This window comes from Amblyraja radiata, chromosome 6 (assembly GCF_010909765.2).
Source record: "Amblyraja radiata isolate CabotCenter1 chromosome 6, sAmbRad1.1.pri, whole genome shotgun sequence".
Lineage (NCBI taxonomy): Eukaryota > Metazoa > Chordata > Chondrichthyes > Rajiformes > Rajidae > Amblyraja > Amblyraja radiata.
The window spans coordinates 76,457,063-76,472,545 of NC_045961.1; the positions used below are offsets into that span (position 1 = coordinate 76,457,063).

The 15,483-nt window shown below is 39.2% G+C and overlaps 1 protein-coding gene across 6 annotated transcripts in view; it reads right to left on the bottom strand.

Annotated features, from left to right (window-relative positions):
• The window catches only part of bora (BORA aurora kinase A activator), a 36,170-nt gene that overhangs the window by 14,975 nt on the left and 5,712 nt on the right, over positions 1–15,483 (bottom strand). For all 6 annotated transcript variants that reach the window (XM_033023021.1, XM_033023020.1, XM_033023023.1 and 3 more), the window contains 10 exons: positions 14,915–15,110; positions 12,008–12,114; positions 11,123–11,168; positions 10,615–10,696; positions 8,311–8,379; positions 6,332–6,388; positions 5,193–5,422; positions 4,280–4,433; positions 2,518–3,068; positions 2,178–2,327 (listed from right to left, as the gene is read on the bottom strand). In XM_033023021.1, coding sequence (XP_032878912.1) covers positions 2,178–2,327; positions 2,518–3,068; positions 4,280–4,433; positions 5,193–5,422; positions 6,332–6,388; positions 8,311–8,379; positions 10,615–10,696; positions 11,123–11,168; positions 12,008–12,114; positions 14,915–15,079 — 1,611 coding nt within the window. In that variant the 5' untranslated portion in view covers positions 15,080–15,110. The remainder of the gene's footprint in view (positions 1–2,177; positions 2,328–2,517; positions 3,069–4,279; positions 4,434–5,192; positions 5,423–6,331; positions 6,389–8,310; positions 8,380–10,614; positions 10,697–11,122; positions 11,169–12,007; positions 12,115–14,914; positions 15,111–15,483) is intronic.

Below are 15,483 nucleotides of genomic sequence, written 5' to 3' on the forward strand. Positions count from 1 at the left end.
TAAGAGTAGAGGGGGAAACATTGTCAGGTCCTGGAGATTTCTGGATTTTTTGTCTTCTGAAAAGCTTCTCCACCTCCTCTATTTTTATTGTTGATATTAGATATGTGATGTTGTGCAGCAGAGGGTGTAGGTGATTGGAGGCAGGTGGGTGTAGAAGGACCCAGTCTTTGCAGACTGAGGTCAGGCTGTGAAGTGATGGGTGGGGTGGGAAATGGTCCAGTCTTTTCATACTGGAGTCTTGCCTTAAGTAGGTGTGAAGTGGTGAATGGGAAGTAGAGGGTGCAGGGTCCATTCTTTGTAGACTAGGGTCTGTGGTGGTTGGGGAGGGGGTACTAGGGTTACGTTTCTGATTTTCAAACCTGCAGTAAAACTCATTCAGGTCGTTAGTCAGCTGACGATTGTCCAAAGAGCGGGGGGCTTTCCTCTTGTAGCTGGTAATTTCTTGCAAGCCCTTCCAAACTGAAGAAGAGTCACTAGCTGAGAACTTGCTCCTCAACTTCTCAGAGTATCTTTCCTTGGCAGCTCTGATTCCTCTTCTCAGCTTGTACTTGGCCTGCCTGTTAAGGTCTGCATCTCCGCTCCTGTAGGCCTCCTCCTTAGACTGTCGGAGCTGTCTGAGTTCCGCAGTGAACCAGGGCTTGTGAACCAAAACTACACACTTCATCCGAGCACATTATCGCACGCGTCATGCAAGCAGTCTTAAATGATCACCTAAACTGTCATTTGGCAACCTAAAAAGCTGCCGAGGTTGCCTGGCTGGCATCAGTGAAAAAATGTTAAGTGAGAGCCCTGAATGGGTGATGTTTTGGGTCAAGACCCTTCTTCAGATAGTTAGAGGATGCATAGCTCTGATAATAACTTGGCATAAACTCATTAAAGAATCAAGGTTTTAAGTACAAATGAAGGTGCTGGTGAAAGGAAATTCAGCGTTATCGACAAAAGACAAGGGAATATAGTCAGGGTGGCAAAATAGATCATAATCAAAGTGTGTCAGAATGGGACAACATACAAACAAGAGTAAACCTCCAATTACAGTAAGAGAACGAAGATAGTTATTAAAAAGACAACTTGAAGGCTACTTATCTGAATGCATACAGAATTTGTGGCAAGATAGCTTAATTAATAAAACAAATATATACAATCAAACCCATTTCAGTGGGCAACTTATAGTTAAGGAACTTTTAGGGATCAGTGATGATTATACGTAGAATTGTATTTAAAGACAACGTGACATTTCTTCCTGATACCAAGATTTTAAAATGTATCAAATCAAACTGCAAAAGTTTGAGGTTTGAGTTGTTTCAGATTGATTGGTCCCCCACATGATTGACTTATCCCTCTCATGTTTTGAGAGGTGAGGGGCAATCCCCCCCCCCCCCTCCCCTCCATGTTTTGTGAAACATGTTGCAGCAAAACCGCCCAGGTGGGCTTGCCTGCCCCGGGACTGGTTGTATCGCCCAGGTCGGCTGGCAGGACTGGCTGTAGCGCCCAGGTCCGCTGGCAGATCCGGCTGTAGCGCCCAGGTCGCCTGCGTGCCCCGAGACTGGCTGCAGTTCCCAGGTCGCCTGCGTGCCCCGAGACTGCATGCAGTTCCCAGGTCGCCTGCGTACCACGGGACTGGCTGCGAAAACTAATGGGAAAAAAAATATGCTTGCTGGCCAGATGATTTCAGGTTAAGGGCCGAATCCAGCCCGTGGGCCGTATGTTGCCGACCCCTGTCCTAGATGTTAGGCCTCATTGTGCCCCTCCATGTTTTAAAAACGATTTCCGCCCGTGATTCTAAAACTTAATTAAGAAGTTATGACACTAAGCAAGCAATGGCTAACATCTCCAAAAGCTTTTTATAAAATGTCACATCAGAGATTATGAAACAAAATTAGAGCAAATAGGAATCGGGCATATACTGGCATGGATTGAGGTTTGGTCAACAGATATAAACTTGAATATAGTAATACATGGGTCATTTTAAGATTGGAAAGTATAGTAACACTAATTTCCCAGAGTTTAAAACAAGAAGCTCGTAGAAATTAATAAGGTGCTCTAATATATTTTGAAACATGCAACCTTTCGATCACCTATCAAATTTGCTCAAAACCAAACAAAATATAAGCTTTCATTTGGTAACATGCAGTCGCTTATCATATGCAATTTATAGAAATAAACAAAGCAACACATACCAGAAGAGGTTTTGGATCAAGCTTATTTAGAGGTAAAGTTCCAACTAGTGTCTGTGGTTCTAAATGCTCTTTATCAAGCTGGCTATCTGTTCCAATAACATCCGCTATGTTACTCGCAGAAGTGGCTTGTGTATTATATCCACTATCAGCCTGTTGAGTTTAAAAACAAAATTAATACAAGTAAAATTGCTAACTACCTGAAAATTTCAGTAACATGCATATTTATAATGTCCAATCACATGTAAATCCAGACAAAATAAAACAAAACTAAAGTGCAACTATTTTTAGACCGTTCTTGAGCAACAGCTTACAATCAAACTGCTCAAAACATTATCCTTACCTGGATACTAATGCTCTCAAAAGGAATTGCACTGCTTTCTGCTAATGGTGATGAATACAGATGAGGGCTATCCACATTAAATGCAATTCCAGTCATTGAACTAGTTATTGGGATACTAATATTTGCTATGTTTTCCTTTATCCAAATGCTATCAATCCCTTCATTTGTTCCCAGATCTGCCATATCAACAGTATGATCTTCGTTCTCATCTTCAAGGGCCATTGTGTTTTCACTGATCAAAAGCTTGTGAGACATAATGCAATTTGTTTTACTGTCTGCTTTGAGAAATGAAGATAACTTTGCATCCATTTCAAGCTGCTTGTTAGTTTCTGCCGCAGAATGGATTCTCTGTTCAACTCTGTATTCATGTGGAAAAGTTATCTTATCGGGAGGCGTGTGACAAAGAATAGGCAGCCTGGGATTCACAGGAGGGCATGTTTTAATGGGTGAACATCCTTCTATGAAAGGAGATGCTGTGCAGTGGTCGAAGTTCCCTTCCAAGATCACTGCAGAAGGAGTAACAGGAGACATGAAAGCAAAATCCTTCCCTCCTGCAGAAAAGGAGATAAACAAGATTTGCCAATATCAGAAGGTATTTTAGAAAATTATCCACACCACAAAGAGAATAAGTGAAAGATATGCATTGCTCAAATGGCACAATATAACATTATAAATATATGGAAATTTTAAATGTGGTTAGTAGTTAAAAAACAATCAAGTGTAATGTTGCTGCCAAATTCCTTGGTGTTATTTCTGAGTGCAAGTTTGCACCGTGAGCTTTGCACTAATAACAAACTTCTACGAAATTGTTAACTTTCCAAATGAGCAAAATATAGTAAACCCTCACAATAATGCACGAGGGGGGAATGGTGTCCGTTATTGCCGATCGTCCGCCATAACCGGGTGTGGGGGGGAAAAATATTAATGTTTACCCACAAGGCTGGGTGGGAAGAAGCGCGATGTCGGAAAAAGGGATAAACCAGTGGGAATTCAGAGCAGGGAGCCGCAGAGCCTGCCGCCCCACATGCAATGCACCGGGGACGGGCCCGGAAATCAAGCCACCTTCCTGCTGCTCGCTCTCTCCACTCCCACAACCGGAAGCAAGCCATGTGCCACCACTTCATTGGGGAACTTGGCAGAAATGGGGGACGGTACAATGGAAGCCTCGCGCCATTACCAGGCGACTGAAACGCGCATGGCCAGGCGACACAGGAAGAGTGGTGCACGCTGCCTCTGCATCCAACACCCCAGGACCTCGCTTTGTGGCAGCCGCTGCAAGCCCCATGCCCAATGCAACAATCATCAAGAGCATTTTATTGCTCGCTCAATCCCCACCACCATCTTTCCGCTGTGCTGCACGTCTTGCTGTGCGTCTATAACCAAAATGCATTATATAAAGGTCTGTAATTGAGAGGGTTTACTGTAAATGCAATAGTAAATAGTAATGGCAAAGATTCCAAATTGATCAACATCTAAATAACAAACTTGGAAACATGAGCCTGTCATGGGTTTCTAAAGTCTGTTTTAGCAACCTGGATTGCTCCAAGATAAATCAGATTAAAATACTGTTATATTGTAAATAAACACACCAATCCACCGGAATGATTTTGCTATCATAATATAAATGAGTTTTCATGATTATTTTTGTGCAAATAGGAGGAGTATTCAAGAACAGATTTCAAATGTTGCCACTTAGAATGGTTGCTTATATTTACCACTTATGTCTACCACTTTTAATTTCTAAATAATGTTAAGTTCAAACCTGGAAATGGTATTCTGTCAAACTGAAGTCCAATCGGAGACAAAGCTGGTGTTACAGGATTTGGAGAAAACTTCTCTGGAAACATGGGGCTTGTATTGCTCCCTAAACTGTACGCTCTTCCTGCACCTTGGATAGGACTTGATGAAAATTGCCCCTAAAATTGACAAGGGTGGGTTTATGTAAACTGTGTTGCATTTATGTTCTTCAATTTTCTAGGGCGAGAGCACTTATTTCACCCAAAATTTATTATTTTTAAAAAAACATGGCCCCTTCCCCTCCCCGATAATCAATTACAAGCTTGAGTGAAAAACAAATCTTTCAGATAATTTTCTGAGGCACTTCCCATGAATTTCAAATTCAATTGTACATTTTGATAGTAATAATGAGAAGATTTGTTTTTAACCAAAGCAAAAATACCTGAACAGCTAACTTTAAGATATAGACTAACTTTGCCAGCATTCTTACTTCCTTCCCTTTTACTGAAAGAATAATCTATAACTAGCATTGTCTAGTATTTCATTAATCAAACTATGAATTATGCAGTTAATAAAAAGAGTAAAGCTCAGTTAGTCTCCAAAATAATTAAAATGAATTTAGATTTGCTATCTTTGAGTTAGCTTGTAATCTATCTCCATGTAACCTGCAAGGCTCCTGAAGCAGGTTGGCAACATGTGACCATGGTATTGCGAATGCTGCTCCATAAATGTCTGGCAAGAGGAAATTTAACAATGAACCTATGTTTACCCGCACCACTTATTCCTTGTCAAATCTTGTGGGGAGGTTCTCCAGAGCTAGAGAACCATAGCCACTAACCTCGTACACAGTATATTATAACTATACATTCTATATTACTTTCCCCTTATACATTTCAGTCTGGTTTCAAAATAATGTTAGAAGCAAATAAAGTACTTACAGAACTAGGAGTTTTTATAGTACTCTTACATAGAACTGGAGAGGACTCCAAAGAACACAGATGTCCATGGGATTGGATAAGACCAGCACAATGACTTTCCTCTGGAGAAGGGAGGAACGAGCCATCAGAGCAACTTCTTTCACCATCTATAAATAGTTTCCTTCGAAGTGAAGAGGCACTTAAACTTTCATGCAACTGGTCAGCAGACTCTTCTGATTTATAGTATTCACCTGCACACAGAGAAAGTTAACTTCAGTTAGCATTGTTGAAAACATACAGTACAATTAAAGAAAAGTGCTTGTGATCAATCATACTTTTCACTATCAAGGAAATTCTCTAACAGGACTTCCAAACAATCCCAATTACAGGAAGCAAATACGTGCTATATAGATCATTAAAACACCACGGTGACGATTTCAGAATGGATGATAGAGCTGCTCAATTCTCATAAACAAAATGTAAAGTAATCGGAATCTGACCTGATTTACCTCTAGGTAGGTTCATAAACCAACTTCATTTTGAAATGTGGTATTAATACATTAAAATTATATTGCAATGAACAAAATCTAAGTGGTTGGCAAATTGAAGCAGTTTTCCCAATGTCTTTTCTATCACTTCAATGATCAGAATTAAATCGTTCAATTTCTCATCACATACATGTAATATGAACTCTTTTTTTTTTAAATCACCCTTATTAACTTATCCATGTTTGCAAGTAGATTAACTAAATGTACTATTTCAAACTTTTAATATTGAAATAAGGAAGCACTGAGATATTTTTTTGTTAATTTGTTTACAATGAATCAAACCTATTTTTAGTATCTCAAATTTGATGCTAAATGGAAATTCATTTCTCCATAAAGGAACTCACACATGAAAAACTATGTTTTAAAGGCTGTAATTAAACAGCATTATCCCATCCATGTGAATTATTTTTATGAATGATCAGCAAATAGAAATATGTGACATTCGCTACTAATTATGTAACCTTATTTACAAATAAAATGGACCAATGAACAAGGTTATTTGATAGTATAAATGACATTCAAGTGAAGGTGGTATCAAAGAAGTGAGTCTTATTTCTTCACATTTTAGAAACTGCACGTTAACAACCAGCTAATGCTTTTTTTAAGTATTACCTATCATTTGTTCTAGATCAAAGTTCACAGGTAATGACAATAAGGTTTGACAAGCTGCTGCAAAGGAAAATAGAAACATGATTATTAAACGAATTGCATTAAAGTGCTTATTCATATTTACAGCAAGTACTTATTTTGTGTTTGCAGTCGGAAGATAATTTTGTTTTATTCTCATTGTATAGAAATTGAACATATTGCAGAGGCACATAATTTTCCAATTTTTCAGGTAAACTTATGTTTAGCCATTATTTATGCATCCATATTTATCATGCAACTGGCATAAATAATAAGATCTTTCATAAAATGTGCAATGGCGAATTTTATTTCAAGTGTTGTACAAAATAAGCATGAAAATACACAGTTAATTTATTTGCCTTTATATACAAGGAAGCGCAGCTGTAGACTGATTATCAGCAACATCGTCTTTAAAGATTTGGCACTTAATGTGGTGAAGTGGTCATTCATTTTCCTTGTATTTTACATTCATATTGTTTGGCATTAAAGCATAAAATTGCAGTGCAAAACATTATTATTTAAACGGGTAAGGAGGTGTTGTTCAGCGATTTATCTGAATACATATACATGCACACATATATATACATATATACGAGTACAAGTGTGTGATATACAGTAATGTATTTTAAATAATTCTATTTCAACCTGCATATTCATGTAAGCAGCAGCCCCAGTCCCCGTGGATGCTAGATGGCGGAATTTACTGTAAGTGTAGTTGCACCATAGGAAATGAAGGAACTTTTTATCAAGACTAAACGTGATTACGAAAAACACGAGTCAGGAAAGAGTCAAGAGTGTTTTATTGTCATATGTACCGAAACGGAACAATGACATTTTTACTTATGTGGTCAAATTAGGAGTCAAATTCAAAATCAAGTTAATGAGCATTGAAAGTTGATTAAGGATATCTACAATAGAATTATTACAAATTGATTGAAATGAAAAATTGAGTGAATGCGAAAGGGAATGCAGCAAACATTGTGCAGCTAAGATTTAAAAAAATAGAACATAAAAAGGATGCAAAAGCAGGTTAATTGACCAGAAACACAGAATAATATTGAGGATTACTTAGGATGGAAAATAGTTTGAAGTAGTCTATTTCATATTTGAAGTCTGATGCACTTTTCTTCCAAATCTACTATGAAGTTACATGATTTGATGGGGAGTATGCGGACTTTTCTAAAAAGGGGTAAAAAGTTGCCAAATTAATAACAAATGCCGTATAATGCAATAAATTTCTTAGGCTATACATTTCTGGAAGTAAGAATAAGAACGGAGTATACACTTGTATAAAGGAATTGAAGCATGTGGATTAACAGAGAACTAGGGGTGCCAAGTGATCATTACAAGTGAAGAAAGATAAAGCAATTGAAAAGTAAAAAACTTTGATGCAGTTATGTCCAAAAATTCCTAGATAGTCACCTGAAATAAAAAAATTAAATAAAATAAAAGTGGGATTAGACTATGTAGCTTTTCTGAAGAATGATAAATTTTGTGCTGTAAATTTTAGGTTGGTGTTTTACTTCAGTTATAAAATACATTAAAAATATACTATCTTCATGATAATTCAATCCCACTTTCATTGCTTACTATTTTACCAATGTATTAAGAATCACTAGTCGGGTGCATGGTCTAACAACATTCATCACGTGGAAATTTGTGATTCATCAAACTTAAAATAAATAGTCGTATTTTAAGATTAAGAAAATTCATATAGTATTATATCTGGGATAATTATCAGTGAGGAGAAGTCTACATTGTGGGCCAAAGTAAAATAGGCAGTTTTGTGTCTCAAAAGTATCATTTAGCATTGTTTAATAGAAACTAACTTAATGTAAACATGAAGTAATTGCTTAATTCGTTATTATATTCAGGTATCAGAACGTTAATTAAAAATTGATTTTTTGGACACAATTTAAATCAATAGTGTTCAAACTCCATGCTATTACATGATAACCACTAACCATTATGCTTCCCAGGTAACACATTAGATTCTTTCGAGTGAACTGAAGAATTCCTATTCCAGGATGAGCCTGAAAGGAAGCAAAAAGGTACTTTATTTTTTTACCTATGCATTATATATCGTTACATTGTTTGAAAATTCCGGAAATAATCCCACAACTACTACCACAAAAACTTCCCTTTGCATTTGGATATCATATATTATTAATCTTAGATAAATATTGATTTTGGCAAAATTTCTCAAGCAAAGTATGTGACTTCAAAAATAATTTTGTGGGCAGTGCAAGCAGCATTCTTAAGTACTCTATTCACATGGAATCTGGAACAAAGAACAAACGGCTGGAAAAACTCTGTGTGAGAAAGGTCGACCCGAAACATCACCCATTCCTTCTCTCCAGGGATGCTGCCTGTCCCGCTGAGTTACTCCAGCTTTTTGTGTCATCTTCAGCTGGTGGGACTCAGCAGAACTGTATCTGGGGATGCAAGGGATAGTTGGACTTCAAGACCTTGATCAGTAGTTGCTGCTCCAGTCACATCTCTGATCCCCAATTATCATACAGACAGCCCACTTGCCATTACCCTGCAGAACATATTTGGTGCGGCACGGTTGCACAGCGGTAGAGTTACTGCCTTACAGCACCAGAGTCTATGGTCCAATCCTGATTACGGGGGCTATCTGTACAGAGTTTGTACGTTCTCCCCACGACCGTGTGGTTTTTCCGTGGGTGCTCCAGTTTCCTTTCACACTCCAAAGATGTATAGGTTTGGAGATTAATTGGCTTCGGTAAAAAAAATATACTGTGCCCTCCATAATGTTTGGGACAAAGACCCATCATTTATTTATTTGCCTCTGTACTCCACAATTTGAGGTTTGTAATAGAAATAAGGGTTGGCTGATGTCTCTAACAATTTTATTCTTGTTTCGCAGTCTCATAATGGCTTCTTTGACTTTCATTGGCACAACTTTGGTCCTCATGTTGATAAACAGCAATAAAAGTTTCAAAAGGTGATGGAAAGACTAGGTGCTGAGAGCTCTCTTACTGTATACCTGCATTAAGGAGGCAATTAAATACACCTGAGCAATTACAAACACCTGTTAAGCCATGTGTCACAAACATTATGGTGCCCGGAAATGGGATGACTATGTATAAACATAGCTGCAATGTTTACATGGTGAAATCAAAATGTATAAAAATGGCCTTTAATAAAATTTGACAATGTGCACTTTCACCACATGTGATTTTTTTCTATTACAAATCTCAAATTGTGATGTACAGAGGCAAATAAATAAATGTGTCTTTGTCCCAAACATTATGGAGGGCACTGTGAATTGTCCCTAGTGTGTAGTGGCTAGTGCAGATCGCTGGTCGGCACGGGCTTGGTGAGCCAAAGGGCCTATGTCCACATTGTATCTCACAACTAAACTCTGAATCATGAGAGTTCCTGGTGTTTGAATCTGCTATGCTGGGAATCAGACATGAACCCCTAACAGAAGTCCCGCAAGAATAAAACAACCCCCCCCAGCTTTGTGCAGAGGCTGGCTCCTATGTTTTCCCACCTCCTTCTTTTGGGCGCTCAGAAGGTGCTGCCCTCCCCACTCTTTGGCCGCACAGTTCTCCCCAGCCTGGTGTTTTCTCCATTGTACAAACTCAACAGACATTTGGGGAGAACTGAGAATAAGAAAGACAGCTTCCATAACATTCAACAAAAGGTGATGAGGAGAGACAAGAAGATCCCGATGATTCATTATTACAAGGATACTGCTAATCTAAGGTATTACAAGGATTCTGCCAATGTAATGGCCTGCCCATCACCAGCTCACGAATGCTACCCCTGCATCGAGCAACTCATTGCTGCAGGGGCACCAACGTAGGGCAGGAGTTCATAACAAGATTCCTGCTCAACAGCAAGTAGCAGAAAGATTTATGCCAGGGTTCTGGCACCCAAGATTCAAGCAGAGCTGCTGAAAGGGTTGGCGTTTGTTGCAGCCTTCCAACATAGCAGTACTGAGGAAGGGTCTTGACCCGAAACGTCACCCATTCCTTCTCTTCAGAGATGCTGCTGAGTTACTTCAGCTTTTTGGTCTAGCTTCGGTTAAAACCAGCTTCTGCAGTTCCATCTTACACTCTAAACGTAATGATGTAGTTTGGTTTAAATTCCATTTGCGTGACATCCATTAGTACTTTGAGCACTATGCAAAGTACCAATGTTCTCTGGTTTTGTAGAAACTGAGCTTTTAAATATTATTTTAATTTGATACCAGGGACACAATCAGAAAAAAAATAGCTATTTTCAAAAAAACTCACATTTGGTTCGATGAAACTGTGGAATTGGTTTCCCCTCAGTTTGAGTCCAAGGAGAAGGTACAATGACACTATTAGAAAAAAACTAGAAAAATTCAAGTCAGATAAACAGAATTTTAGAACAAATGTTAGAATTAAACTTTTTTCAAGTTTGAAATAATAATAAAACAATAACACTGAATAAATTCCTATGATTTTAAGATTTCAAATGACATTCCTCCCATGGAGCGTGCTAAAGGCCAAGATATTAAATCAGCTAAAATGAATAATCAAATATCTATATTAAGTGATTACTGAACTGTATACACGTTCATTGATAAAGGATCTTATTTTTTTTTAAATAATTGTTATGCCTTACAAAATATCCGCATATGTGCATAAACTGCGAGTATGAATCTGTTAACAGTTAGAAATGGTCACTATAAAAGATTTTTTAACAATGATAGTACACGGTTGTTTATGAATCTCAACTACCCCCCCCCCCCTCCACCAATTTGACCCAAGTACTCACCTCTTCAATGGCTTTTTGGTTTTTTGCCTCAATCTCGTTATCTAATCTAAACACACAAACAAAAAGAATAAGAACATTTGTTTGCTGATTTTGAATCAACTTTTCCTCAATAGAAAATCCAATAATTCTAAGTGCTCTTTTAAACCTTTAAACCCTACCTCTGAACTACAGATTATTCTATTTTGCCTATTATTGTCACAAATGTGATTAGAAACTTTAACTCCCTTACACTGCAAATAATAAATGAGAATATTTTCTGTGTGTGCAAAATACAAATGAATATATCTGAACTTCGAATATTCTATGTGTAGGAAGGAACTGCAGATGCTGGTTTAAACCAGAAATTGACACAAAAAGCTGGAGTAACTCAGCAGGACAGGCAGCATCTCTGGAGAGAAGGAATGGGTGATGTTTCAGGTCTGAAGAAGGGTCTCGACCCGAAACATCACTCATTCCTTCTCTCCAGAGATGCTGCCTCTCCCACTGAGTTACTCCAGAATATTGTGTTCTTTAGAACATTCTATTATCTTAAAATATGGAAATAACAGTATTTGTTGAATACAGCATAAATACATTCAAAATTGTAAACATAATATGGAAATCAACCAATCCATTACGCAATCCCACAGAACAAACAAGTACAATGTTACACAGAAAATCCTATGGTTGACTAAATGAACTAATATATACTAATTCAGAAGAAGGAACTAGAAGGCTCGAACTATTGATCAGATTTGAAAATAAGAAAGAAAATGTCTCCAAAGTCTTTTCACACTAAAAGTATACAATTTTAACAGTATTGCATAAGTAGAGAACATCATCTCACACACACTTTAATCAAATGAATACATCTGATGTAAATCTTTTCAGGATAAAACTGCTGACCTGATGCAGCTCATATATGCTGATTGTTGGTGAACATCTTCTGGATCAATATCAATTGGATGTAAAATGGCAAGCTCACCAATGGACCATTTAAATTTTCCAGGAGTCTAAATAAGGAAAGTAGAGTATGTTCAATCTAGATTTTATAAATTGTTTTCAGGACTATTTACAGCCACATGGTCAAGAATCTGGATTAAGATGAATAGACAACTTTCAAATGGAAGGGATTTTAATTCTGAGAAAAATCAAAATATTCAAGAACATTTGCAAATTCTGATAGAACATCAGTACAGATGCACTCTGATACAACATCTGTATTGTGGCCTTCAGTCCACAAAGTCCATGCCAAATATGATGTCAAGTTAAACTATTCTCTTTTGCATGCAAGTGATCCATATCTTTCCAGTCCCTGTATATCCATGTGCCTATCGAAAAATCTCTTAAATACCACTATCGTATCTAGCTCAACCACCACCCCTGTCATTGCGTTCCAGGCACTCACCACTCCGTGTAAAAAAACTCTCTGCACATGTCCTTTACATCCTGCCCCTCTCACTTTAACGCTATGCCTTTAATCTTTGACATTTCCACCCTGGGAAAATGTTCGGACTGACTACCCTATCTATGCCTCTCATAATTTTATATTTCAGTCGGGTCCCCACTCAGCCTCCCATGAACCAGTGAAAACAACCCAAATCTGTCCAATCTCTCCAGTCACTCTACACCTCCATCCCCCACCAGGAGGGTCTTAAAGCCCTCCATTTCTTTCTCGACCGCAGAACCAACCAATCCCCGTCATTGTAGGGTAGGACGAACAGTCTTTGTTCGAGGCGTACCATGGCTCTATCCCAGAACTCTACCTCCGCTACATCGACGACTGCATTGGTGCTACCTCCTGCACCCATACACAACTCACTGACTTCATCCATTTCACCACTAACTTCCACCCGGCACTCAAATACACCCGGAGCATTTCCCTACCATTTCTGGACCTCACTATTTCAATCGCAGGTGATAGACTACTGACCAATATCCACTATAATCCCATGGCTATCTGGACTACACTTCTTCCCACCCTGCTTCCTGCAAGGACTCCATCCCCTACTCCCAATTCCTCTGTTTACGCTGCACCTGCACCCAGGATGAGGTGTTCCACACCCGGGCATCGGAGATGTCCTTATTCTTCAGGGAACAGGGGTTCCCTTCTTCTACTACAGATGAGGCTCTCACCTATCTCTTCTATACCCCGTAACTCTGCTCTCACTCCCCATCCCCCCCACTAGTCCCCCTTGTCCTCACCTTCCACCCTACCAGCCGTCATGGACAACAAATAATCGTCCAACATTTTCGCCACCTCCAATGGGATCCCACCACTGGCCACATCTTCCCATCTCCTCCCGTCTGCTTTCCGCAGAGACCGCTCCCTCCGTAACTACCTGGTCAATTTGTCCCTTCACACCCAAACTACCCCCTCTTCTGGCACTTTCCCTGTCAGCCGCAGGAAATGCTACACTTGTCGCTTTACCTTCTCCCTTGACTCCATTCAAGGACCCAAGCAATCTTTCCAGGTGCGGCAGAGGTTCACCTGCACCTCCTCCAACCTCATCTATTGCATCCGCTGCTCTATGTGTCAGCTGCTCTACATCGGTGAGACCAAGCGTAGGCTTGGCGATCGCTTCGCACAACACCTCCACTCGGTTCGCAATAACCAACCTGATCTCCCGGTGGCTCAGCACTTCAACGCCCCCTCCCATTCCAATCCAACCTTTCTGTTCTGGGCCTCCTCCATGGCCAGAGTGAGGCCCATCGTAAATTGGAGGAGCAGCACCTCATATTTCGCTTGGGCAGTTTACACCCCGGCGGTGTGAACATTGACTTCTCCAATTTCAGGTAATCCCTGCTTTCTCCTCCCGTTCTCAGCTCTCACTCGGCCCACTGTCTCCGCCTCTTCCTTTCTTCTTCCCGTCCCCCCCCACCCTCGCGTCAGTCTGAAGAAGGGTCTCGACCCGAAACGTTGCCTATTTCTATCGCTCCATAGGTGCTGCCTCACCCGCTGAGTTTCTCCAACATTTTTGTCTACCTTCTAATACCCTCTAAGCTGGGGAACATTCTGGTAAATCTCTTTTGCACCCTCTCCAATGCCTCCGCAGCCTACCAGAACTACATACAATACTCCAAATGCGGCCTCATCAAAGTTCTATAAACCTGCAACATGATTTCCTGATTCTTATACTCAATGTTGTGACTGATGAAAGAGAGCATACTATACGCCTTCTTTACCACTCTACCTGTGTAACCATTTCAGGGAGTAATGTTCTTGGAACCCAATATCCCTCTGTACATCAATACTGCAAAACATCTTGCCATTAACTATATATTTACCTCTCACATGCAAATTGCAATATTTCACAGTTGCACAAATTAAGCGATAATACCATCACTTCTGTAGCCGATCGATATCCCGCTGTATACTTTGACACATCTGAAAACCTATCAACCAATCCTCCTACTTTTACATCCAAGCCTTCCTTAATTTTTATCCATTTTCTCTCTCTGCTGACTAACCGCTGAAAACAACTTTAGTTGCTAACAGCAAATCCTTTTTAGGGCGGCTTTTTTTTTTTTTAAATTGTAGAAACATTTCCTTACAATACAAACAAAATAAAGTAATTGTACAGCAAAAAAACAGCCGATGCAGGTAATTTGAAATAATAACAGAAAATGCCACAAAACATCAGACAATCAAAGGAAGCATTTTCATGTAATTGACTTCTGATACAAAATCATCAACTAATATCTATAAATTCCATCTTTGCCTCCACCAGTCAAGCACTTTTACCATTTTATGTTTTAATTATATAAAATACAGTATGGCCCAGTAGTGTTAAGGATATGAAAATGACTAACGTCAGAATCAGGGTTTTTCACCAGTCTGAAGACAGAAGGGCTGGGAATCACTGACTTGTGCAGTCTTGCATAATCGCTGGGACTCTCAAAAGGGTTCAAAACAGGAGGCCGCCCTGGTGTTTCAGGAGTTATGTGCAACTTTGTCTCATTCTTCACTTCTCCCATTCTTTAAAAGCAGCTTTCCACTTTCAATCAGCTTTAGGTGAAACAGAAGCATATACATTAAAAGTAAACAAATTATAAAGTGCGAAGAAAGATTTTAAAAAAAAACGTTATCTCTGATACACAGTGGGAATTTCTACTTCCCCCTCTCTCCCCGTTTACTAACACCGACCTTTCCCCATCTCTTGGGCAAGAGTGACCATAATATGGTTGAGTTCTTCATTAGGATGGAGAGTGACATTGTTAATTCAGAAACAATGGTTCTGAACTTAAAGAAAGGTAACTTTGAGGGTATGAGACGTGAATTGGCCAAGATTGACTGGCAATTAATTCTAAAAGGGTTGACGGTGGAAATGCAATGGAAGACATTTAAAGACTGCATGGATGAACTACAAATATTGTTCATC